General features: G+C 48.6%; 1 protein-coding gene across 3 annotated transcripts in view; it reads left to right on the top strand.

Moving 5' to 3' along the window:
- Csmd2 (CUB and Sushi multiple domains 2) overlaps positions 1-25,319 on the top strand; it is a 575,537-nt gene that overhangs the window by 296,429 nt on the left and 253,789 nt on the right. For 2 of the 3 annotated variants that reach the window (XM_034502344.2, XM_076934175.1), the window contains exons 6-9: positions 235-347; positions 13,672-13,749; positions 18,899-18,986; positions 19,681-19,805. In XM_034502344.2, coding sequence (XP_034358235.1) covers positions 235-347; positions 13,672-13,749; positions 18,899-18,986; positions 19,681-19,805 — 404 coding nt within the window. The remainder of the gene's footprint in view (positions 1-234; positions 348-13,671; positions 13,750-18,898; positions 18,987-19,680; positions 19,806-25,319) is intronic. The other variant, XM_076934176.1, reaches the window with a different exon arrangement.

Below are 25,319 nucleotides of genomic sequence, written 5' to 3'. Positions count from 1 at the left end.
GAGGACCATCAACTTGGCTCCTTAACCCTCTTTGGTTATTCTCAAGCCCTGAGCATCTCCTGAGAATTGGGGAATTGGAAGTGGAGGGAGTAATTTTGCCTGGAAATTCCTCCAGCTGCACAGACCCCAGGCTGCTAGAGTGGATGGTGCTCCCCTATTGCTTCAGAAGGTGAGTAGACTCCATGCTTGTCCTGTTTTGCTCCTGACCTTCTTTTCTCTGTCATGTCCCCCCAGGTTTACCGGAGCCAGCCTCCCAGCCCCTGTCATCAGCAGCAAGAACTGGCTGAGGCTACACTTCACATCAGATGGTAACCACCGGCAGCGTGGATTCAGCGCCCAGTACCAAGGTAAGCACAGCCAGAACGGGGCTTCCTCTGAGAGAACAGCAGTGGCCATGAGGACCTCAGCCCTTCACACTGGCACCCACATGGGACTTTGGGCATCACTGTCTTGGGTCCGTTACATCTGCGCATCCTAAGGTCTCCATGCCTACATCTCTAAATATGTCCAGGCAGCCTTCAAACACCAGAGGGGCAGTTGTCAGACACTAATGGCCTGGGACTCTTTAGGACAGAGTCATCATTGTGATTAGTGCTAAGAGTCAGGCCCAGTGTGAGGAACTTGACAGGCACCTCTGTTACCCCCTTATTGTCATGCTATGAGGTAGATGTTAGCTGCACACCCATCTTACAGCAAGGGAAGCCAGTTTCCCAGCCAGCAGCCCCACTGCCCTTCTGAGCCAGAGCCCCACGCGTCCTCAGCATTGGTAGCTGATCTCCTACAGTCCAGAGGTCCCCTACACCTGCACTCGTCTTCATTCTATCTAGAGCACAACTTTATTGCAAGCATAGGCAAGCTGCCTTAGGGGGTGTCCCTACTTGCTTCTGACCTCTGATTTGGGGAGGACCTCAGAGCAGGAGCGGCAGGTAGAAACCCCAGGTCAACACATTTATGTTCCAGTAAGGAAGGCACTTTGAACCCCAGGAGTCACCTCTAAAAGAGGGCAGCACATCTTGCTCCTGAGGAGGGGCTAGACATCCATTGGATGCAGGGTAGGGGACCAGACATGGCTTAACACCTTGCTTGTAGTTTGAGACAGTGTTCAAAATTGATAAATACTCTGGGGTCTTAGAGTAAAAAGCTGCAGATGCAGGTACAGTATTTCCATATCTGGACTTAATGAGTGGCCTCATTCCCTCTGTTTCTACTAGAGGAGACCTTTGCAATGTGAGAAAAATAAATAAATAAATAAATAAATAAATAAATAAATAAATAAGCAAGCCAGAAGCCCACTGGGCCTGGAGACACCACAGAGCTTGACTTTTCTGGAGACAGTATATATACCACCATGGAGGCCCAGCCCCCTGTGTCTGAGAGACAGCCACCTGCATCTTCCTGTCATGTTTGCCAAACTAGAAAAGTGGAGTTTAATAGCGTACTTTCTTCTGATTGAGTAAGTACTGGGTATGCCCGATAGTTTAGATTCTTGAGGTTTCAACGTCATCATGGTAGGTGAAGGCTCAGTGACAGGCCCTACCATCAAGATCCAACACTAGGTCATCTGATCAAGAACTCTAGGTGATCTGATTACATCTTTACTGTGTGCATGCTATATATAGCTAGTGTGTGGGGGAAGTCTCTAGGTTTCCTGCTTACTGCATACCTACTGTGTGGCTGTTGAATACCTTCTGTGTGCTAGGCTCTGTGCTAGGTAGCCTTCTCCTCAAAGCACAGTGACCTGCCAGCTCCTATTCCTTTGAGCAGAAGCTCAGACAAGCTGTGTCACCTGCCCAAGAGCACACATCCCCCTAACTACGCGGTGAAACTGGAGTTCAGTTACAAACCTTTAGGAGTTTATCCATAAAGTTGCAGGCTATGTCCTTAGCTGTCTTCCTAAGCCTGTATGTTCAGTGGCTTTGAAACTTCGGTTTGTGAATTGCACCCCATCATAAATGTGTGTGTGTGTGTATGTTTGGATGCATACATGTGTCCATATGCATGTATACACATGTATATATGTATACATACATATATGTGTGTGTATGTATGCATTTTCCCCAATTATAATTGCAGTGCACACGCATCTATAGTGCAAACTCCCTCTTGGGGACATTTCACATCTAAATCATGAAAACACTCAATTTCCTTCACACACATGATTACCAGACACCCCATTACTATTGTCTTCTGGAGATAGGGATTGTGATTCGTGTCCAAAAAGACTACAGGAGGTGAAAGGACACTCTGACACATGATAGGTTGTCAGGAAAGGAGCCCTTAGCCACACTCCCCACCAGATCTCTTAACTTCCCTCCTAGACTTCTTGCCGGTAGGAAAACCTGTGCAGTGGGAGAGATGGGGTTAAGAAAGACCCTTCTCCTTGCTCATGTGCCCTTTGCCTTCAGTTCTCACCTGGTGATGATTATGTGGTGCCTGTCCCTCCTGTAGCCACACCCCAGCCTGGCGCCACCACTCTGCTCATAGCCTGACTTTCCATGTGAACCCTGGTGGTCCAGAGACAGAAGACATCCCTTAGGGTCAAATGTAGTCTCTTCAGCCTTCTAGATGGCTTTCACTGGTCTCGGTCATCAACGGAATGGCTGTATCCACCTGAGAACACAATGCATTCTAGCCCAGAGGCCTGAAGTTTGTGAGCAGCAGGTAGACGTTATGTTTCTTGTTACTGGAACAAAACACATGACAGAAGCAACTTCAGGGAGAAAGGACTTATTCTTGGCTCACAGTTGGAGGGTACAGTCCACCTTAGCATGGCTAAGTCACGCTGAGCATGGAAGGCATCATGGCTACACATCAGCAGTCAGGAAGCAGAGAGAGAGAGAGAAAGCAAATGTATATGCCTAGCTCGCTTTCTTCTTATTATTTAATCCTAAACTCCTTCCCAAGGAATAGTGCCCCCTAGATTTAGGGCGACTAAGGCTCTGGCTCCCTACCAATAAGAAGTAGTCAGAGAATGGAAGGAAGATGCCCCAAGTGGAGACGACGGCCCAGAACAGGCAACTGAGTTAGGAACTGATGGAGGTAGAGAGTCGGTTAAACCTCTTCCCTCTGGCCGGCTTTTGCAGCTGAATTCTCTGAAGTTGTTTGTGGAGCCTGCCACAGGGCCCATCAGTAACTGCACCTAAGACTACTGTGCTGAGAGATGGTTCAGTCAATAGAGAGCCTGCCAATTGAGGACCTGACTTGGGCTCCCCAGTACCCATGGAGAAGGCAGGCGCAGTAGCACATATCCATAACCTGGAGACAGAGGAGGAGGGAGTAGAAATGGGTAGATCACCAGAACTCATTGGCCAGACAGGCTAGCCAATAAGCCCGAGATTCAGTGAGAGACCTTGTCTCAAGAAATAAGGTAAAGGAAAACGCCCAGCACCAGCATCTGGCTTCTGTATAACACAGACACAGACACAGACACACACACACACATGCACACACATACCCACAGATAAGAATTCCCTTCCCTTCAGAAATTCCAGTAGCCACACACTGTTGGTTCAGTGGCTAACCAATAGGTCACATCAAGAGCATCCAATAACACGTCCCTCAGAACCTCAGCTGGGCCACGATGAGACTTTCTGCCAGGTTTGAAACACCTCCAAGCATCATACGCAGCCAGCTCTGAGAAGCTTTGCATAATTTCCTCAGTCATCAGTGATCCTCCAGCAGTTGCCTTCCTAGCAATGGTTTGTGCCAGAACTCGGGTTACTTTCCACATTATTTCCATGCAGATGCTTGTTCTTCATTCACTGGAGCAATGACTCAGAGGACACCAGAGCACTCTGATGGCAGCTTTTCCCATCAGCAGATCCAGTAGCCCTCAGTCTACCTGTGTCTGTTTCTCTCCGTCCCCTTTCATGTCACCATCTGTCTTCAGCAGGGCTACTGCATCTGACGCTTTGCCAGATGCCCCCTTCGGTTTCCTTTGTCACAGGATATGAACAGCAGAATCTCATTGCTAGACATTCCCACATCTGGTTCGCAGTCTTGTCACCTTTGCTCTATAAGAACATGCCACCATCTCGTCTCCCATCAGCCTCTCCAAGTTTTCTCAAGTCCTTCGTGAATTAGGGACACACCTTCTTTTTCACACACCACACCGTCAGTCACAATAGCTTTGACAGTTATTTCTGTGCCACCAAAGTCTAGCGGGCACATTCAGCCTTTCTGATGTGTGGTCCAATTACATAAATCACAGCAGCAACAATGACAAATCTCATAATGTTTTAAGTAAGTTTATTATTTTCTTGGCCCACAGTCACAGCTGTCCTCAGCCACACGTGGCCTGTGGGCCATGGGCAGCACATGTCTGACCTAAGAGCATTGATGGTTAGATCCCTGGCAGTATGGCCATAGACTTTCGATGGTCATCGTCAATCTCAAGAGAGTCAGTCCACTGGGCCCTGGAAACCTAAGCATCCTGAGGCTCCCGCCTCTGAATTTACATGTGCTGTGGAAAGAGTGAGAGTTGGTGTCTAATCATCTTCTGTGCCTGCATTTTCTAACTTATCATTCAATGTGTTTCTGTCCTTTGCTACGCTGACACCCAGCCAACTTCCGGGGTTGACATCAGAAATGATGCCACTAATTCCCCTATCTGCATTGGGCAGACATTGTGGTGACATGAGCCCTCCCTTTGGGGAACATCACAGATTAGGTTGAACCTTAAGTTCTTTAAATATGGTGTTGACAGGTGCCATGACACCTGTCCTGGTCTCTACCAGACAAACACCTCTGCCCTGACCCTTTCATTCAACTACGCATGCCAGTGCCATAGCTGGTAGTGATAGTCTGTCTAGACCCTTCTACATCAACTCTGGGGCTCAGAGTTTGTATTCATCCTCTGAGTCAGTTGGCCTGGAGGCAATGCCAGCTTCATTCAGGAATCATCACTCGTCCCTTTGAGGTGGCTGCAGCATCTGCCAGGTCCATGCCCTACGGCCTTAGACCTCAGGCATCTGCCCTGCATGTCAGTCTGAATTGAAGAGTGTTCTGGACACTAGCCTTATCCAGAAAAAGATGTGAGTTGTTGCAGCAGATCCACAGAACTGAGCAGCAAGGCTGGTCCACAGCAGCAGCAGTAGCAGCAGCAGGGAGAGAGGGCAGGATGAAGGATGCACACACATCCTGCTCAAGTCCCATAACGAAGAGATCAGAATTCAGTTTTCCAATGACTACCTTATGCAGCTTTCAAAAGATGGGCTTGAGGGGTAGGGGGACAAAAATCTCTAAGCAAGAGAGGATGTGATTAGACCTGAGCAGCTGAGATCCTTGCAGGAAGGGTTAGAGAGACTTTCTGAGGGTGAGCAAATGATTTGAGGAAGAGCGATCACAAGGAAGTTCGGGTTGATTTAGTCAACAAGATAGCCGGCAGCGGGCTGAGGATGCAGAGTCTGAATCCACAGGCATGGGCTCTGTCTATGTCTGTACTTCCAAGCCTGGGAGAGAGGTCAGGTTTCCCTCTGGCCCCAAACAACCTAGTCTCTTATTATTTAAGCCTAATAACCCGAGCTTCAGACTACAGAACTGTTACATCACCAGATTCTGCCTGCTCACTGCCTGCCATTAGTCCCACTAACCTTTATGACAAAGGGGAAATGTCTTGCAATTAACTAAAATATAAAGGATGAACGGGGCAGCCTGGCAGTCTTCTGTAGCAGTTCTCATTCGGAGGAGATGGTTATAACCTACTAGGACTCCCATCAACCATTTAGAGCCAGCATGCTTCTCTTGGGAGGCCTGAGTCTTCACCACCAACAATGAGAAAGCACATATCCATGTGTGAATTGCATTCTCTGCATGAATATCTATGGGCATGGGTTCACGTGTATGCTCGTGAGGGTTCTGGTTGCAGACATGAATGACCGTATGTGTGTGGATGCCACCCATATGCAGGTGTGCACCAAGGGGTGTGCTTTTGAGTGTGTTGAGAAGTGTATTGAGACAGACCAGCACTATTTCTCTACCTCATTGGTAGTTATAGAATCTTTCTTCTTCTTCTTCTTCTTCTTCTTCTTCTTCTTCTTCTTCTTCTTCTTCTTCTTCTTCTTCTTCGTGTTCGTCTTCCTCTTCCTCTTCCTCTTCTTCCTCCTCCTCCTCTTCCTCCTCTTCCCCTTCTTTCCCTTCTTCTCCTCTTCCTCCCCTTCTTCCTCTTCTTCTCTTCCTTCTCTTCTTCCTCTTCCTCCTCTTCTTCCTCTTCCTCCTCTTCCTCCTCTTCCCCTTCTCCTCTTCCTCCCCTTCCTCTTCTTCTCCTCCTCCTCTTTTTCCTCCTCCTCTTCCTTCTTCTCATGTGCCTCTGTGTAAAGTGTTTGTATGCATGTTCACATGTATATGTATGCACACATCACATGTATATGCATGTATATGCACACATCACATGTATATGTATGTGTATGCACACATAGCTGTGGATGTGTGCTTGTGGCAGCCCAAGGTTGATATCTGAAGTCTTCCTTTCTTGCTCACTCTTCCACATTCTTCACTGAGACAGAGTCTCTCAATCAAATGCCAAATTCACGGCTAGCTAGCCAAAATTCCCTGTTTGGCTAGCCAGCCTGCTCTGGGGATCTTCTGTCTCTGTTTTCTAGGGCTATAATTGCAGCGAGGCAGCATAAGTGCCCCCCCCCCCAGCATCTACATGGGTTCTGGGATCTGAACTCCAGTTCTCTTGCTTGTACTGTAAGCAGTCTAACCACTGAGCTATCTTCCCACCCCCTTTAAGTGAAACCCTCTTTCTATCAACTTGTGTCTAAGCACAACCCCAGGGGCACAGTGTTTACAGGCACACTCACTAATAAATGACGGTGTAGGCAATATGAATGAATGGTGCCGAGAGATTCCCAAGGTTCTTAGTGACTTACCCAACTATTCATTTGATCCTCCTTTCTTTTTATTTTTTTACTTAAAAAAAAATTCCTCTCTCAGATATTGGACCCCGACCACAATTTTTCCTCCCTCACCTCCTCTTGTTGCTCCACTTTTTTCAGAAAAGAACAGGCCTCCCAAGGACATTAACCAAACACATCATGACAAGTTACAAGAAGACCAGGCACATGCCATCACTTCAAGGGTGGACAAGGCAGCCCAGTGGAAGGAAAAATGTCCCACAAGTTGGCAAAAGAGTCGTAGGCAGCCCCACTCCCACTGGTAGGATTCCCACAAGAGCATCAAGCTACTTAGTCCTGACATATATACAGAGGAATTAGGTGAGACCCCGCCTTCCTGACCGGGCCTGAAGTTGTGCTCTCAGGCACTCTATAGGGACACCTGTTCTGTGCTTGGACCCTCCCCCTTGGCACCCTGGTCCACTTGGATCTGGTGAGTTAGGTTTTTCAGCGAGCTCATTTTGTGGCTGTCGTTCCCTGGGGTGCCATGTTCCACCCACTCGGGGAAGGCTGTTTTGCTATATGCAAATCTGTGGTGTGATTGTTCCGTGGGATCCTTGAAACTGAAGCCCCAGCCTGTGAAGGTGGCTCTTCGATGCTCCCAGATGATATATAGATCTTGCCTAGATCCACATTCCTGACTGTCTTAGACAAATATCCAAGAGGAACGACTTAAAAGGAAGAAAGATTTACCTTGGTTCAAAGGCCGCTGACTCCATCATTTGGGGACTGAGGCACAGTAGTGGGAGTGTGTGGGGGAGAGAGGAACAGGAATGGGCCAAGACTAAGCTATACCCTTCAAAGGCATGCCCCCAGTGACCAACTTCCTCTAGTTAAACCCTGCCTCACACAGTTCCGACCTCCCAGTAGTCCTGTCAGATTTGAATTCCATCACTGGATGAAACCACTAAGTCAGCATCCTCATGACCTAATCATGTCAGGAGATGCCTCACAGACACACCCAGGAGTGTGTGGTTCCTAAGCTCCTAGGTGTCTCAGTCTGACTACTTGAAAATTAATATTAACTGTCATAAGTCTAGCCCCTACCCTTAGCCTGACACTCAAAGTTAACTCCATAAACCATCCTTAATATTAAACAAAAACAAGTTCCTAATTTCATCCAACATGTTTGACTGTCCTGCATTCAACCAAAAAAAAAAAAAAAAAAAAGGCAGTGATTTCTACCCTGGAGCCTTAAGACCTGACAGAATGTAGAGAAGTTCATGGCCACAACGTAACATGAATCTCTTTCTCAACAGAGGTCCTATCTACATGATTGTCCTCTGCGCTCCCATCAAAACTTCTCACTAATCTCGGCCCACAGCATCTGAACCTTCCCAGGCTGCTTCTCCAACTAAACTCCTCTAAACTCTCTCCCAGACCGTTTCCACAGGCCTCTGACCCTGCTCTGGGAAGCCCACATCTCCAGAGCCATGTCTCTGTTAGGCATTTGTTGGTCTGATAAAAGTAAATTTAAGGGATTAAAAAAAAATTATTTTTTGCTTACTATTCAAAGGTTTCAGCCAGTGGTCAATTGGCCTCTTTGCTGAGGGCCCAACGTGAGGCTTGGTGGTGGGGCAAAGCCACCCATTTCATGGTGCTCAGGAAGCAGAGAGAGACACACAGGAAGGGTCTGGGGTAAGATGCAGACCCCAAAGAGATGCCCCATGGCCTACCTCCTCCAGGCAGGCCCCACTCTTATTAAAGTCCCTAGAACCTTGCACAGTAGCACCACTTGCTAGCACCCAGGCCTTCCTATGCCTTCCCAGGGACATTTCATGTTCAGGTGGTAAACACTGACCCATGTGTTAGCTCCCAGATGCTGTGGGCCAGCTGTAAACCATAGCTCCCCAGAGCCCAGGTCTGGAGCCAGCTGAGTTTGGGTGGGCTTTTTTTTTTTTTTTTTTTTTTTTTTTTTTTAGATTGTGTGGCTGGACTAAGGAACACCTGCTCAAAGAGTTGTGACCCCCCCCCCCTGTAATTCCCAGGCTAACTTCATGAGGGTGAAAATTTTGCCCATAGATTCTGATGTATGTTCAGTGGCCTTTTGATGCCCAAAAGGTATTGTGGATTATGTAAACCTGGAGACCCAGCTCCAAGGAGTGAAAAGTGACGGTGTTGATACCTATGGTAATGTTTTAGATTCCTCCTCGTTTGGCACTCATCCCCTTAGTAAACTCTGCCCTATGGTAAAGGAGGAAGGAATTCGGAGAGGAGAATGAACATGAGCTCCCGCTTGGGCTGGGAGATGATGTCATTCATTATTAAGCGCAGCCCAGCTACCAGGCCCTGAGCCTGAGGGCTCGGCAGTTCTTCTGGGGAGAGGAAGGTAGAGCAGGTGGATCCTGTCTTAGTTTGGGTTACTACTGCTGTGATGAAACACCACGACCAAAAGCAACTTGGGGAAGAGAGGTTTTACTTCAGCTAAGAGTTACACACCACAGTCCATCACTGAAGGAAGTCATGGCAGGAGCTCAAGGGAGGAACCTGGAGGCGGGGACTGAAGCGGAAGCCATGGTGGAGACCTGCTTATTGACTTGCTCCCCCTGCCTTGCTCATTTTGCCTTCTTATATACCTCAGGGCCACCTGCCCAGAGGTGACATTATCCACAGTGGGCCGGGCCATCTCTTGTCAATCATTAATTAAGAAAATGCCTCATGGGCATGCAGACATGGCCCCACAGGCTGGTCTGGTAGGAATGTTTACTCAGTTGAGATTCCCTCTTTCCAAGAGTCTTAGTAAGAGTTTTACTGTGTGAATGAATAAACACCATAACCAAGGCAACTCTTATAAAGACAACATTTAATTGGGGCTGGCTTACAGGTTGAGAGGTTCAGTCCATTGTCATCAAGGCAAGAGTATGGCAGTGTCCAGTCAGACATGGTGCAGGAGGAGCTGAGAGTTCTACATCTTCATCTGCAGGCTGCTGGTTGAATACTGACTTCCATGCAGCTAGGATAAGGGTCTTAAAGCCCACACCCACAGTGACACACCTACTCCAACAAGGCCACACCCACTCCAGCAGGGCCACACCTTCCAATAGTGCCACTTCCCAGGCGGAGCATATACAAGCCACCACACCAGGTCACCCTAGCTGTGTCAAGATGACATGCAACTAGCCAGCATAGACCCCCAAAATCAGGAGCCTTTCCAGGGTTTCAAGAGAGCAGGGTTATAAGAAGCTTTCCCTCAGTGCAGTTTTGAGAGAGAGAGAGGAAGAGTTGTCTCCCTTAGCAGCCCCTCTCTTCCTGCCCACAACTCACACACCCCATCACAGCACTAAGGAAAACCAGCTTATTGGGTGCCCCTGGAAATGGGGTCTGCCCATGCTCTGCTTATCTCCCTCTTGTCCTGTCCCTCGAATGGGCACCAGAATCAGAGGTGAGAGGCCATTGAAGACCCTCCCCAGCCACACCCTTGCCTCTTAGCCAGGTGTGGTGAGCCATCTCTATAGACTAACTTAGATGAGCTGCATTGGGTCAGAGACTCTGTGCTCCCCCTGTGCCCTGGGACCTCTGGGACAGCAACTTTAACTTCCCTCACAGTATTCAGGCAGCTCTGTTTCTCCCAGGGATGGGTGAATCGCAGCCATACCATATTAGCTGGGCTTGAATAATGCATGCTTCCCTGTTAATGCCCTCTGCTTGATAATGCGCCCATGTTAGTGTTCATTGGAAATTTTCCCGCTGGATACACACAGAGAGCAATGCACATTTATAAAGGAGATTCCAGAGAGCAGAGGGAGGATGGGGCTCTGTGGTAGTGATTGGATTTCATCATGCATCTCACGCACACAGGGAAAACAAATTCCTTGGTCGGCTTTCTTATTCAGCTAGAAATGGGGGCACTAGGAGGCTCTCCTGCACACCTGATGCTGTGGACTTCAGTTTGTGGAGGGTTATGTTTCTTCCCATCCTAAGTGAGAGAGTTCATCTCATCTGAACTGGAAGAGGGAGAGACTGAGGATAGTGGGTAGTCCCCTTGAAATCATTCAAGGGGCGGGCCATCTTTGTGTTCTAACCCCAGTCTCTTGACACTCTTTGATTCCCAGTTTTATTTTCTATCAAGCAGAACATACTAGCTACCAGCAAGGAGGTTGGAAGCTTACAGACCCAGTGACTGCTTCCTAGGATCCTAGATACTCTTTTTAGGCACCAAGAATACAGCAACCAACCAGAGGGCTCTCCGTGGTCGAGCTTACACATGAGATGATAAGTGAGCCAGGTGTGGTGGTGCCTACCTTTAACCCCAGCACTGGGGATGCAGAAGGCAGATCTCTGTGAATTTTGAGGCCAGGCTGGTCTTTATAATCAGTTCCAGGCCAGCTAGAGCTACATAGCAAGAGCCTATCTCAAAATAAATTTAGTCAGTTAAACAATTAAAGAAAATGGGGGGAGGTGGGGTAAGGGGATAAAATCTGAAATGTAAATATAATACCCAATAAAAAAACAATTAAAGAAAAAACTAAAACTGATATAGTATGGCAGAACACTTGGGAGATGATCTCAGGAGGGGCAGGAGAGCTGGGGCAGGAGGGGACCATTTGAGTGGCGTGCTGGGAGAAGGTTCATTGAGAAAAAGGGGGTTACCCAGCTGTTTCCGGGACAAGGGGAGCAAATCATAGGCATGTGGTAGGAAGCATTCTAGAGAAACTGGCAGTCAAGGCAGTCAGTATGCTCAGCACACTGTGGGAGCCTCGGGGAGGCCTGTGTAGCAGGAAAAGACTGGTGGGGGTCAAGGAGAAAGCTAAGGAGGCCATGGGGGGCAGCCAGTTGGGCCTTGTGAGCCATTCACAGACTCCAGCTTGTGCTCTAGGAGGGCACACTGCCACCAAAGAGCAGAAAAGACCTGGCTTGCACCTGACTAGGATTCCTCTGACCCTTGTGCTAAGGGCAGGCTACTCAGAGACAGAGGAAGAAGGCAGGAGGTCATGACCATCAGGGAAAAGGTGTCAGCCACTTGGGTGACAGATACGGAGACTGTCAGAAGTGGCTCGTGGGGTCTACACTGGGGAGGATTTACTGAGGGATTGTGTATGGTTTGAGAGTGGGGAGCCAAGGAGGCCAGTGAAGAACTGGTAAAGCACCCAGCGTCTGGCATGTAGCAAGTGCCTGGGCACAGCTGTTATCACTCCTGGGCATCCATCAGTCAGCAGGGCTGAGTCAGCTGCTGGAGACCAACTAACACGGCACACAGGGATCTAAGATTGTACAGATGGACCAAGGTTTACAACCAGATTTGCAATGAGTTCTTGGTCACCAAGAGCATGCTGTGGGGAACAGGGGAAGCCAGACCAAAGGAGACAGATGGGGAGAAGGATAGACCATTGTGTTCTGGAGCTCCACCTTCTGTATGCCACTCAGCAAAGACGGGAGGAGTTGTCAAATGGGCAGAGTCAAGACTATCATTTTATCCACTAGGCAGACACCCAAGTTTCATATCTCAGTGGCCTCCAGGACTCGGCTTCCCCTGTCCCCAAGTCAGCTGGTATGAGCTAGGTCTGGCTGATCCTATAGGCTCAACTCTATAAGCAGATCTTCCCATGATAATGAAGATGCAACGGACAAGCCTAATCCAGCAGGTGCTTTTCAAGACTTTGCATTCAAGGCCTCCAAATTTCCAGTGTCCAAACCCAAGGTTAAGGAGTGGGAGAGAAACATACCTCACCCCTGCAATGGCTAGAACAGTCATCCACAGGGCAAAGAGATAAATAGCCCAGTGGTAGATTGCTTGCCTGGTATGTCTGAGTTTTGGGTTTAATTCCAAATACCACACACTATTCATATCACAAACAGTATGACACGGGAAATAGCGACAAATGGAGCTTGATCCGGTTTACCAGTCCCTTTCAGGGCTGGCTCAGAAACTGTGTGGGGGAAGAACCTATACATTTGCAGGCACACAGAGGGTGAACCATGTGTTCCTTGGCTTTCCATTGCTATAACAAACACCCAAGGCAAATCCAGTTAAAAAGAAGAAAGGGTTGTTTAGGATTGTGATTTCAAGAGGTATCGGTCTGTAGGTTGAGCCCACGGCAGCACAATCCATGATGGAAGGAGATGCTGCTTGCTTTATGGCAGCAGGACAAGTCTGGAGTCTAAAGAACCTTTTGAAGGACACATGTTTAATGACATTCCCATAAGTCTCACTTCTAGCACATACCAGTAGTGTCACAGGCTGGCAGTTGAACTCTTAGCGCCTAGTTTGGGGGAGAGCATTCCAGATCCAAACTCAGCAAGCTGCAGATGCTCCCTAAAGATTCCCCAAGGAGAAGACAGAAATTATTTCATACCCAGAAACCTCAGTGGTAGTGGAACTTCATTCCCATGAGAGGCCTGGGCAAGTCCCGAGCCCTTCAGACACCACAAGGCTTGGGAGCCCCTTTCCTGCCTCCCTCAGAAGTCTGTTCCTTCTTGGCAGAGACCCTGCTACCCCTTGCTGTGTTACTATACAGGAAGCCCCCCCCCCCCCCATGGATGTTCCAAGCCAAGAGACAGGATACATCTGACTTGCAAGTGTGTCCAACCTGTGGCTTATGGTAGCCCAGCATAGACATGAACACAGCCCCAGACATACTTAAAAAGAGATTTATTCATCTATGTTCAACAGTGTTTTTGTTGATGCTGCTGGATCCTGTGGTTCTCAAGCTTGAACTTGGTAGGTGAGACTGTTATGTCATAACTGTCAAAAGAGTGGGCACACCCCATTCTGCAGGAACCCCGTGCAGGTCACAGACTACCCCTCCAACCAGCTTTTCTTCTCTATCCTCTCTAGTCAAGAAGCAGATTGAGCTGAAGTCTCGCGGTGTGAAACTGATGCCCAGCAAGGACAATAACCAGAAGACGTCTGTGTGTAAGTGTCCACTGGCCCGCCCACGTTCGCACCGGTGTGTAGGGCTCATGCTTGGGTCCGAACCTCTGGCTCTGTGACCAGCTGTGACCCCAGGGAAGTCAGCCTCTGTTAGATGACTTCCCTGGCCCCTCCCTCCCTCCCTCCCTCCATCTGTGCGTGGACTCACTGAGCCTGCAGCCAATGAGCAGTCTGAGCTGCTCTCTGCCGTCTCCCTCCATCATCTCCTTCCTCCCCACTCCTCACTCCCCATTCGGTCTGCAGTCCAGGGAGTCATTTCTGCACATTTCTTTCTTTCTTTTTCCTTTTGAACCACTTTCACCTGCTAAGACAGTCCTCTTTCTGGAGCCTCTTGAGGCTGGGATCTGGAGGTGTGCGTTGGGGGTGTAGCTCCCAAGGTCGGATTGTGCAGAGGAGGAAGGGACATGTCTAACAAACCTTCCAAGGATGCTGGACCTGGCTGGGCAGAGTGAAGTGGGGACTTGCGTCATGACTCTTGGGGGTGGTGGGGAAATTCTGGCTGCGACCTGCTTGGGCCAATTGCATCTTTGGGGACTTGTTCCTGCTACCCTTGTTTGGAAGACAAACCAAGATCTGGTGCTGGGGAATGGTCTACAATATCACATCCAGAGAGACACCTGCTGAGCCTGTGTTGAAGAGATTTAGAGTGTAAGCCTTGGGGGTGGGATGCAGACACTCCATTGCCCGTCTGGAGCCCAATACAGGGAGGCTACTCTGGTGCCAGGAGACTGAGTTTCCTTCCTGCCACTCTGTCTAGCTACCCTCTCTCTCCCTCATCTTCCTTCTCCTCCCCAGACCCGTCCTCCCTGTTCTCCTGTCCTGTCTCCCCTCCCTGCACTTTTTATTTTCTCCAATTGACAGAAGTATACTTGATAAAAAAAGACGGAGGAAAGGCCCCAGGTTCCAAAGGTCTGTGCTGGTGTCTGTGGCCAGAAGGAGGCTGGGGGCAGAGCCCATTGGGGGCCTGAGTAGAATGAACCAGAGTCTGGGGGGCTTGCCCAATCAAGATGCAATCATGCTCTCACAAGTCAGAAGGTACTAGTGGTTGTTAAGTTCACCTGTAGATCAGATTCTATGGTGGTCCCTACTCCAGGAGGTTTGACAGCAGAGGGAGCTTGGGGGACTCTGCTTTTGTGCTTGATTAAGGATATCAGGAGATGGGACCCTAGGACAGTTCTGGTCCAGCCCCGGGCCCTGCAGAGAATGGTCTGCTTTTCCCTGAGCCCAAGTGCTCTTGACATAGCCATGGAGACAAAAATGAACAAACGCATCTGTGGCTTTGCTTTACAGTTTACCACAGAGCCATAAATAAGCTTACAGAAATGCCCAGCATTATGTGTGGGCAGGAGGGACCCACATGTTTATCCCATGCTACCTTAGAAATTAATGACTCTGTTTTAACATCTATAAAATGGGGATACAGAACCCTAGCCTGCCTTCCTTCCAGGGATGTTGTGGATCTAAGACAGGCCTTCTGCAGGGCCCTCCTGACTGCGGGAGGTCCACTAAGTTGCTGAAAAATACATGTGGAGTGGGGGTGCATTTATCTGAGAGACTCCATGGTTTTCATTCCTTATACCTTCCCCGGGCACCCCAACAGCCCCAAAGAAGTAATATAAAGAATCTTTATATTAGATTTATTTATATTACATACTTTATATTATATTTATATTAGATTTAAAGAATCTTTATATTAGAAGGAAGTAATATAAAGAATCTTTAAACATACATATGTATATGTGGTATTTCTTTAACAAGGTTTTAATCTCCATTGTAAGACTTCCTTAAAAAGGTGTGAGTTTGATCCAAGTTCCCCTGAGACAGTGGGTGATACCTGCATGGATTCATCATTTATATTCTGTTTAGACCTTCTGTGGACAGCTGTCTTGAACTCTGGGAAGGGGTGGGCCCTACTGATTTCTTCCAGCAGACAGCCTGTGGGAACCAGTCCCCCGGCCATGGCTCCTGGCACTGTACCTATCGGCATCTCCCTTGTTTTGGGTAGAAGGCATTGTCACAGATTTTCTTCATTGTGGGGCCATGCCAGGTTGGGTCAAGATTACCCTTCGTTATTGACCCCCCCCCTCCAGTAGCTAACAGCAAGTCAGTACTGAATCTGGTCCAGACTGAGAGTGCAGGTAGGAAGTATTGAAGACAGCAGGAAACGCCTTTTGCTTCTGCAATTCATGTAGTGATCTGATCCCTGGACCTAAGTTTGCTCATTTTCTGGAGAGCAGGGTAGGTCTTCAGAGGACTACTATCATTGCCCAAGGAAAGGTTGCTGGCAGAATGCGAGCTTTTTCAGTGGGTGTGTAACTTCCTGAACGGTACTTCAGGGGCTGGCTGATAGCTGGGAGGCAGGGCGGTGAGTGGGCTTTGTCATCCTTAGCTTTGGTTACTGTCTGGATACTGAATGAGAGGGCAAAGGAAGTGATGTGAACTGCTGAGTCTTCTCAAGGTGCTGCTAAGAGGTAGGTCTTTCCATTGGCAGGGACCTTGGGGTGGGTGTGGTCTGTGCACAAGTTTGAATGGGCAGGACCTGAGGACAATGGGCATTTAGCTTAGAATCTGCTGCAGTTATGGTCCGTAGGCTGGATGACAAAGCCATCAGGAACAGTTCTTGGGATTAGGGACCATCTTCGCCTCCTGGTTACCTACCACCTTTACTCCCCAAGCACCCGCCTCTCCCCCCCCCCATTGTCCTTATTGGAGCCCCAGTTATCCTGTCCTTGCAAAATACCATGGCTCCCTGAAAACTCACTCTACTACAGAGACTTCAGTCTTGCTGCCCCAGCCTGCAGGTTTTGGGGTTGGTGGGAATCATGGTTCTGTTGACTACGTATAGGCTTGATGAATTACCAAGGGAACAGGATAAAGACTGATGAGATGGTGTGCCTCAACCCAGCAGTGTGGAGCCACCCAGGAGACCTTGCTGGCATTCCCAATAGTTTCGGCCGTGTCTGGCCTGAGCCTGGAGCCAGTTCCCCTGGCCAGGTTCCCTTGTCAGCCATTCCCTGGACTACTTGAAGATGTAAGCAGAGGCTGGTCTAGGCCTCTACTTGTAGCAATGAGCTGAAACCTCAGTATTGGCTTACCGTCATCAGCTACCAATATCCTCACAGACCCAGGCTCAGGAGTCCCCTGCTCGCTCATGCGCTCTCTCTCTCTCTCTCTCTCTCTCTCTCTCTCTCTCTCTCTCTCTCCCCTCTCTCTCTTCCTGCCTTATCCTTCCACATTCTCTAGTGACCCTCTTTTCCTCATCTATTCCACATGTCCCACGCCTCACCAGACTCTTGTTGTCCTTGACCTGAGTGAACTCAGAGCGTCCTTCTGCCACTGAGCACTCTTTGTTTTGTTTGGGACCTTGTGTTTGTTTTTTATTTGTTTGTTTTCTTGACATGTAGCCCTGGCTGACCTGGAACTTACTGTGTAGCACAGGCTGGCCTCGAACTCGTAGAGATACACCTTTTTCTTCTGCTCAAGTGCTGGAATTAAAGATAGGTGCCACACACTCAGCTACACAGAACTCTCCAACAGCTCCCCCCCCCCCATTCCTGTGTATTTGAGATAAGACTCGTACCCCTCAAAAGTCATACATCTGAGGCCTCAGGTTCTGCCTTCTCATCTCCCCCTCCCTATACTCTAGCTGCACCTGACGCCCCCCCCCAGGTCTGTCTCTCTGTCTCCACCTCATTCTTCTGTGCTTGTCTTCTGCCTTTGCCACTGTCCCCATGTGTCTAAATCTCACCCCTTTATAAGACGCAAGTTAAGTGGCGCCTTTTCTGGGAAAACATTCACACTTCTCCCAGTAATACATGACTGGTCCCCCATCTGAGCATCCCTCATTATCCCCCACCACTTCCTGTTCTGAAGTCCCTTCAATGCTTCATGGCTTCCCTCAGTGGGAAACTTCTTGAAGACAGTGATCATTCCCTTGTACAAAAAAAACAAAAACGAAAACAAAGCTGGGGCTTGAAGACCGTGTGCCCGCTGTGGAGAATGAGTGAGTTGTGTGTAAGGTGGGTGCTAGAGTGGCTCTCTCACACTGTGGAGTGCTGAGTGGAAGACAGGGAACATGGGCAAGCTCAGAGACTGTCACTATAAACACCCCTGTCATCCCTCAGGATTGCCATTGGAGTCATGGGATGGGTGGGTCCTTGAATAAACTTTTCTGGACAAAGTGGCTTAAATTCTCAGTCATCCTCCACTGTGGGAATTCAGAGGTGTGACGTTAGACCAGCCTGACCAATGTGAACCATCAAAACCAGTAAACACTCAGGGGCCTAGGGGTTGCCTGCTGTCTGCACTGTGTGTGTACCCGCCGCCCCAGACTGAGCTCTGCTCTAGCTCAGGCAGCCGTGCGTAAGGTTTTTGTTTTTTTTTTTGTTTTGTTTTTTGTTTTTTGTTTTGTTTGTTTGCTTGTTTGTTTTTAAGGTGTAAGAATGTCATCCCACCTGCTAGAAATACCCCAGATAACATCTGGTTGGTGCTCTTGGCCTGTGTAACATGGGAGGGGTCGGGGAGTATATTCTGGTACTTGCTTACTGTGGTCTGATGGGAGCCTGATGGGAAGAGGGCTCTCAGAAGACATGTCCATATCTGAGCCCAAGCCGCTGCTTTGAACTTGAAACTGAAACTCTCTCTCTTTCTCTCATTCTTTACCGTTTCTGATCATACGTTCACATTTTATTTAACTTCCTTTGAGTCATCTCTCCATCTGGGGCTGAGGTGGCGGGGCGGGGGCAGAGTCATCTCATCTAGAGTCTCCATCCCTGGATCTGAAGTGCAGGATGGGGAGGTGACCAGAACCTTTGGACAGTCCACTTCTGGCCACTGGTGTGGGATGAGGGAACAGGATGGAACAGGATGGTTGTTGAGCAAGAGGGGCTGTGTCAGAACCCATATGATCCCAAAGTATTTCACTTGGATTTTTCTTGCAAAGGAATTTATCGAAAGTAGTCTCCTACCTTGCACAGTCAGGAAAGCCCTGTCCAGTAGAGCCCCAACACCCTCCACAACTCTGGGGGAGCAGGGCCTCATCCTGTCTCCTCCTCCCACCCTGAGACACTGCTCAGCCTGGTGCCTTCCTGAGACTATCTCTCTATGTGTGTGCTGTTTTTTTGCCTTGTAGTAACTCAGGTTGGTGTGTCCCAAGGACATAATATGTGTCCAGACCCTGGCATACCTGAAAGGGGGAAAAGACTAGGCTCAGACTTCAGGTAAGAAACTACTGGGGGACTTTATAGCTGCAAATGGGGTGGGGTGGGGTAGGGTGGTAAGGGGAACAGGGCCTGGCTTTCCTGGAGGTGGGGTCGGGAGGGTGAGATGGGTGCGGAGTAACATTTACGGGGAATAGGCTGTTGTCTCTCCTAGTCTGATCCTTGGAAGTATATCCCTGCCTCATGGGGTATAACCAGGTATAACCAAAACATGCCTATGTTAAGTGGCCACAAAATGTATGTAGCCAGCCAGAGTTTAAAGGGCTGTCACTCTGACATGGTATGTGAATGATGACAGGCCTATTGTAATCTGGTGTACCTCAGAGCCCCTCAGGTAGTAAATTTTTGCAGTTTTATACTACCAAGGAATCTTCCCATATCCGTCCATTTTCACCCTGGTTTATGGGTACCATCCGCCCACCCTCAGCCCTAATTGGTGCTTATCTCCCAGCAGTGCTCTCGGCTCACAGAGTCTCCTTTTAACTCAATCCTAAAACCATCAAATGTTCCCAAACAACTAAGATGAAGGGCAGCTGCAGCCTCCAACAGATTTTAAGTGGTGAAGAGAAGACACCAGATGAAAGGCCAGAAAGAATGTTCCCCGGGAGACATGTGTCAGGAGTCAGGGTGTACTCCTCAAGGCAGGGTTTAGCGGGGCCCAGAGAATGAACTCATAACACACCTTATCTCCCAGGTTAGGATCCAGCGTCCAGTTCACCTGCAATGAAGGCTATGACCTGCAAGGGTCCAAGAGGATCACCTGCATGAAAGTGAGCGACATGTTTGCAGCTTGGAGTGACCACAGGCCGGTCTGCCGAGGTGAGGGCCTCTGGGGAAGGGAGTTCTCTCAGACATCCAGGCTGGGCATGGAGACCTGGACCATCCCCCAGGCTGGCTCATCTTGCTCTCTACTGCTCCCTAAACCTCAGGTCTCACATCTTTGACTAGTCACCATGTTTATCTGGCATCTTCTCTGTATCAAGGCCTTTGCTAGGAGCCGGCACAGAGGAGTGGGGAGACAGACATAGGAAAGCAAGCCACCCCTTCCACTCTTGTCTTAGATCCATCCATTATAACAGACACACATCCCAGCCTCCTACCCCCGGTGCTCCCACTGCTTTGCCCACACTCTGCAGTAAACAGACCTGTGGTTTCTGAAGCAATGCCCTTAACTATATAGAGATGACATGAGAGCAGGGCATCAAAAGCCTGCTCACTGAGCTTCTCTGACAGCAAACCTGGCCATCCTGTCCTCAAGGGCCCTACTGCCCACATTCTCACCTATCATATAAACCAAAGAAGACTACCCGCCAACAGCCATAAATTATCCAGATGTTGGAAGTGGGTGAATGACCATCAGAGGGGCAGTATGACACTCAGCTCTTAGACAGCCCCAGGGAACTGAGGACCCCTCTAGGTGAGAAGGTATATATTGCCCACTAAAATGGTTCTATCCTGGATCCTTCTGACCAATGGTTATGCTTTACTTCGTAAGCACCTTTGCATCAAGATGAAATTCACGCAGAGCAGGAGCAGGCTGTGGAAGACAACTAAACCGCGATTATCTGGAAGAACTTGGGGTCAGAGCTAATCCGTCTTGTAACTGTGTTGATGAGGAATCTGGAAAGGGAATCATGAAAATATCTTCTATTTGGGCCTTCCATTCTTTCCTTTTGCTTTAAGGTGGCTGAGATGTACTGCATATGCTGGGCTTTGTGCCTTTCTGCCATATATATATATATATATGTATTCTCCAGATATGTTGTGGGCCCCACCTGAGCTGTTTCTAGTGAACCTGATACTGGACTAACCACTCTGCAAGCTTTCACTAAGCACGGGGTTGCTTTCACCTGTTACCCCACTGGACCCCGTGCTACTGTGAAAGTGGGTGGCAGAGTGGTGGTCCTTCTAATCCAGCCATTGCCACTCTGTAGCTGTGTGTCCTTGGGTCGTGAGCTTCACCTCTCTGAATCCCTTTTCCTCCCTGCTGAATTGAAGACTCACTACCCGACTGCCCCACAGCATCACCAGGTGCACAGTGAACTTGATGTCGCTCCTTTAGAAGTGGCGCAGGGATGCCCGAGGGCTCAAGTGCACACCTGTGTAACTTACCCTTTAGCTGGAGCTGCAGAGTACATGTCATCCTGTAGTGGCTGTCGGTCCTCCCAGAAGCCACTCTCCTGTCCACTGAAGTCCCTCAGCTGGCTGATCCGGCGGGGCTCTTCATTAGCCTTCCTCACAGGACCCTTGTAAGAGAAAGAGAAAACCAAACCTTCCCTGCTTGTTGACTGAGATGGAAGCAAGGCACATTACTGAAGGAAGTGGGGTCTCAGCACAGCCTGACTCTCCTGCCTTCCTCTTCCCCATGGTTCCTCTGGCGCAGGCTGTGGAGAGGGAGACAGTGGAAGCCCAAGGCTTAGATTGAGAACATCGTTCTCCAGCTTTCCTGAAGGTCATGAGGAGAGCTCCATCTTAGATGCTGTGATCTATTCTGGTAGTCTTTGAGACTCCCCCTCCCCCCCATATCTTTTGTTTTAAACTAATTGGAATTTCTACAGCAATTGTGCTCTCTCTCTCTCTCTCTCTCTCTCTCTCTCTCTCTCTCTCTCTCTCTCTTTCTCGGGTGGCCCTCACTGTTAACTATTAAAAAGGAACAAAAGAAAGGGACAAGAATCCTTCAATCACGCGAAGTTCCACTTTAAAGCTGGTTACCCAAAATGGCACTGTAAAGTACTCAGCCCACCATACATTGGGTATTGTTTTCCCGACGTGTGTAAAATATGATGTGGCTTTAATTATTCACTTTTCCACACAATTAATTATACTGAAACACACAGACAGGCAAATAATAGCTTCTTGATAAATGTTTGAGGGCCACCCGAATGAGTCGGATTTGTGATTGATGTGAATGAGGACTGTGGAACTGTGCCCTCATTTTGGAAGTTTTGAAGTTGGTGATGTATTACGGCTTCCTCTTTCCCTCTCAGCAGAAGAAGTTAGCCTCTGCTTTGACTCCTGCAAAATCTTTGCTGTTTTAAGTTTTGAGACAAGGCCTCAAGTAGCCCAGGCTGGCCTCAGCCTTGCTCAGCATCCAAGGGTGACCCTGAATCCTGGAAACCGCCCCTTCTATCCTTGCAGTGCAGGGATCGCAGGCACATAGCACTGCACCTGTTTCCTATAAAAGCTTGATCGTGCAGAGCTTGCTTTCAAAAAGGCAGAACATGGGTTGTGTTTGTTACTTTTATGTTTATGTCACCAAATACCTGACAGGGTGAGAACACCTGACAGGGAGTGAACAGGAAACAAGACTCTGTGTGTGTGTGTGTGTGTGTGTGTGTGTGTGTGTGTGTGTGTGTGTGCCTGTCTTCTGTCTGTCTCTTTGTGTGTGTATGTGTACATGCACGTGCACAGGGTAGTGGTGCCTGTCTGTCTGTCTGTGCATGTGCATTTAGGCAGGACAGAATACCATAGGTAGCACTCAAAGTTTAAGTCCCAACTTTGTTATTAACAATCTAGATGGCACAGGAGACATTGATGAACTGGATCTGCATCTTTTCCCTTGACTGTAAAATGGAAGGGGACATGGGGACTGTGCACAAAGTAGGCTAAACAAAATAGCATGATCATTACAGATGTCTGTCTTCCTTGGTGGCCACCACAAGATCAGATTCATGAACCAAACCATTAAACATTGTTGTTCAAGTGTTCCGTCCTTTACCTCCATCTCATTCCTTACTGTGTCCTCCCATTCTCACTCCTCCCCTTCATTACCCTGTCTTCTTTCCTCTTCTGGTACAGATGTCCTACTGAGTCACTAGAACCCATGCCTTATTGTCCCAGCCCCTTACCTGTGTGTGCCAATGATAAATCTCCCACTATTGTCCCAGCCCCTTACCTGTGTGAACCAATGATAAATCTCCCACTTATTAAGACATACATACTTGTCTAAAGCATAGCATGCACTGGGCATTTTTCATCATTTCCTTATGAGGCAAGTGGCAATAACCATGTTTCATGTTGAGCTGAAACTTCTAGTAGTTGACCAACTTGCCCAAAGGCACAAAGCCAATCAGCTGAGCTGTTTGAACCCCTCGCTCTAAATGCTCTTGACTACTGATTCTTGAGAATTACACCTGGACCTCCTTCAGAGTCAGACTATGGGGGATCTGTGTGGGGCAGCTCTCCCGTCCTGTTAGCTTTGTTTCAACTGAATTTCTAATGTTAGAAAACTTGTAGTTTACATACTGAGAACTCTCCTTTGAGAATACTCACCTGCTTTTAAAGAGTTAAGGAAGAAGGAGAAAAACCAAAGCGTGTGTGTTGGAAATGGGCCATTGAGGTCAGATACTCCAGAAAGGTCAAGCGTAAGCTACCAGTGGTATTAAATGGCTTGGCTCAAGTTTGAGGTTGTTCTGAAGAAAATTGGGAGGGAGCCAAAGGAGGACCGGGGTCAGAAGGCTAGCTTGTTTTGATGGCAAACCTTGAATCTATGGTGTGACCACAGTTGTCCCAGTGGCCACCAGGCTCAGGAGTTAGGAAGAAAAAGCAGATAGGAGATTTGAACAATGACAGTCTATTGATCAGGTATGGCATGAAGGTGTGGAGGGAACTGGAAATACTGGTGAGTTGTCTTAAGGTCCAATCTAGGTGGCAGAAGAAGAAGAGGAGGAGGAGGAGGAGGAGGAAGAGGAGGAGGAGGAGGAAGAGGAGGAGGAGGAAGAGGAGGAGGAAGAAGAGGAGGGTGGTCTAAGATGGGAAGCCTGGAAGACAGTGGATGAGAAGGGCCTAGGCTGTAGGATATCAGGGGCATTGTGAACAAAGTGACCCTACTGGAAGTATTAGTGAGATGAGACAGGTTGCTATGATGCCTGGACTTCCTGGTTCCAAGGACATAAGGCTTCTGTGTATGGTCACAGATGTGGCTGCTCCTGGAATGGATGGAGAGGGTAGTGATCCAGATCCTGTAGAAGGAACCAGCACTTCAAAGAAGGGGCCACCCCTCGGCTAGAGCCGGGGGATAAACATCAGCGGGCAGGGAAACGCCTCGGGGAGTTAGGAAGAGGATGTGTCTGCAGAACAGTTTCCTGTTTTCTCCAAATTCAGGAAGGTGTTCAAATCATCAGCCAGGAGAACAGACCGGGATGAAGGGCAGGGTGAGAAGCCAGAGGACCCTTGAAGTCATGAGAGGGTCTTTAGGAGGCAGAAGTTGGTGAGCTGACAGACTTCAGTGGCAGGGCTGTTGGGAATTTCCTGGGAAGAGTTTGAGGTGGCTAACGAACATAAAGAGACACCAGCTCTGCTTCTTCTGTGATTTTTTTTTCCATCAAAGCTCAACTATGTTAAGGCAGATATGGAAAATATCTAGGGGCCAGTTGTCAGTCCACGAATGATTTCTTTCATGCAACTGATTAGAGGGAAGAGAAGGGAGACTTGGGATTTGCAAGAAATTGACCATGATAGTAGACCATGAGGTCTAGGCTGGGTTAGGATAGAAGAGAACACAAGAAGATGGAAGAGGCCTGGCGAATAGAGAGAGAGCATTGGTAGTTGCCATGGGTCCAATATAATTCCAGTAATTATTAGACTCATTTGCAGAAAGAAATGACAACAGAAGGAACAGGATGTTAACCACAGAGGACGTCAGAAACAGGGGTTGGGGAGAAGAAAGATATTGCAGCTACAGTAGGAATTGGTAGGCCTTAGTATGGTAGTGGGAGACCAGGTGTGACAGAGCATGCCTGCATGTCTAACACTGGGGGAGGGGGGGTGCTAAGTCAAGAGACCAAAAGTTACAGGATAGCCTAGGCTGCATAACAAAACCCTGTCTGAAGAGAAGTAAGTAATGTGTGTGAGGTGGGAATTGTGCTGGAGGGAGGTCAGTCCTAGGAGAAGCAAGAGCAGGCGGCCTGGATCAAGGTGAAAATCAAATGTGGAGAAAAGCTGGGTTACAGGGGCCAGACTTGCATTGCACCCTACTTGGGCTTGGAGTGGCTCACTGCTCTGGGGTCAAACAATTTCAGGGCTAGAACTGGCTGTGGTTCCAGGTTGTGTCTATCTCCAGTTCCCAAGGGTCCTATTTCCTATGACACAGCACCATGATGTCCTGAGGACGGGTTGGAAGCCCGGAAGATGGGGAGAAATTTCTGTAGAAGAGGCTAGATGGGAAATTGCAAATCGGGAAATGGGAAGATACACCCATTCACTGATTCAGATGCTGTCTGAGAAGCTGCCATTTGGCTTGCCCATCTGGGTCACAGTGAGAAGCTGTTCATCTGCTGGTGGGATCCCAGGAATTGGCTGTTCAGGGGGCAGAAGTCTGTCTGTACCATCCCC

The sequence above is a fragment of the Arvicanthis niloticus genome, chromosome 5 (genome assembly GCF_011762505.2).
Source record: "Arvicanthis niloticus isolate mArvNil1 chromosome 5, mArvNil1.pat.X, whole genome shotgun sequence".
Taxonomy (NCBI): Eukaryota; Metazoa; Chordata; class Mammalia; order Rodentia; family Muridae; genus Arvicanthis; species Arvicanthis niloticus.
Note: the sequence above shows the minus strand (reverse complement) of the source record. Positions and strands in the feature narration are given on the sequence as shown.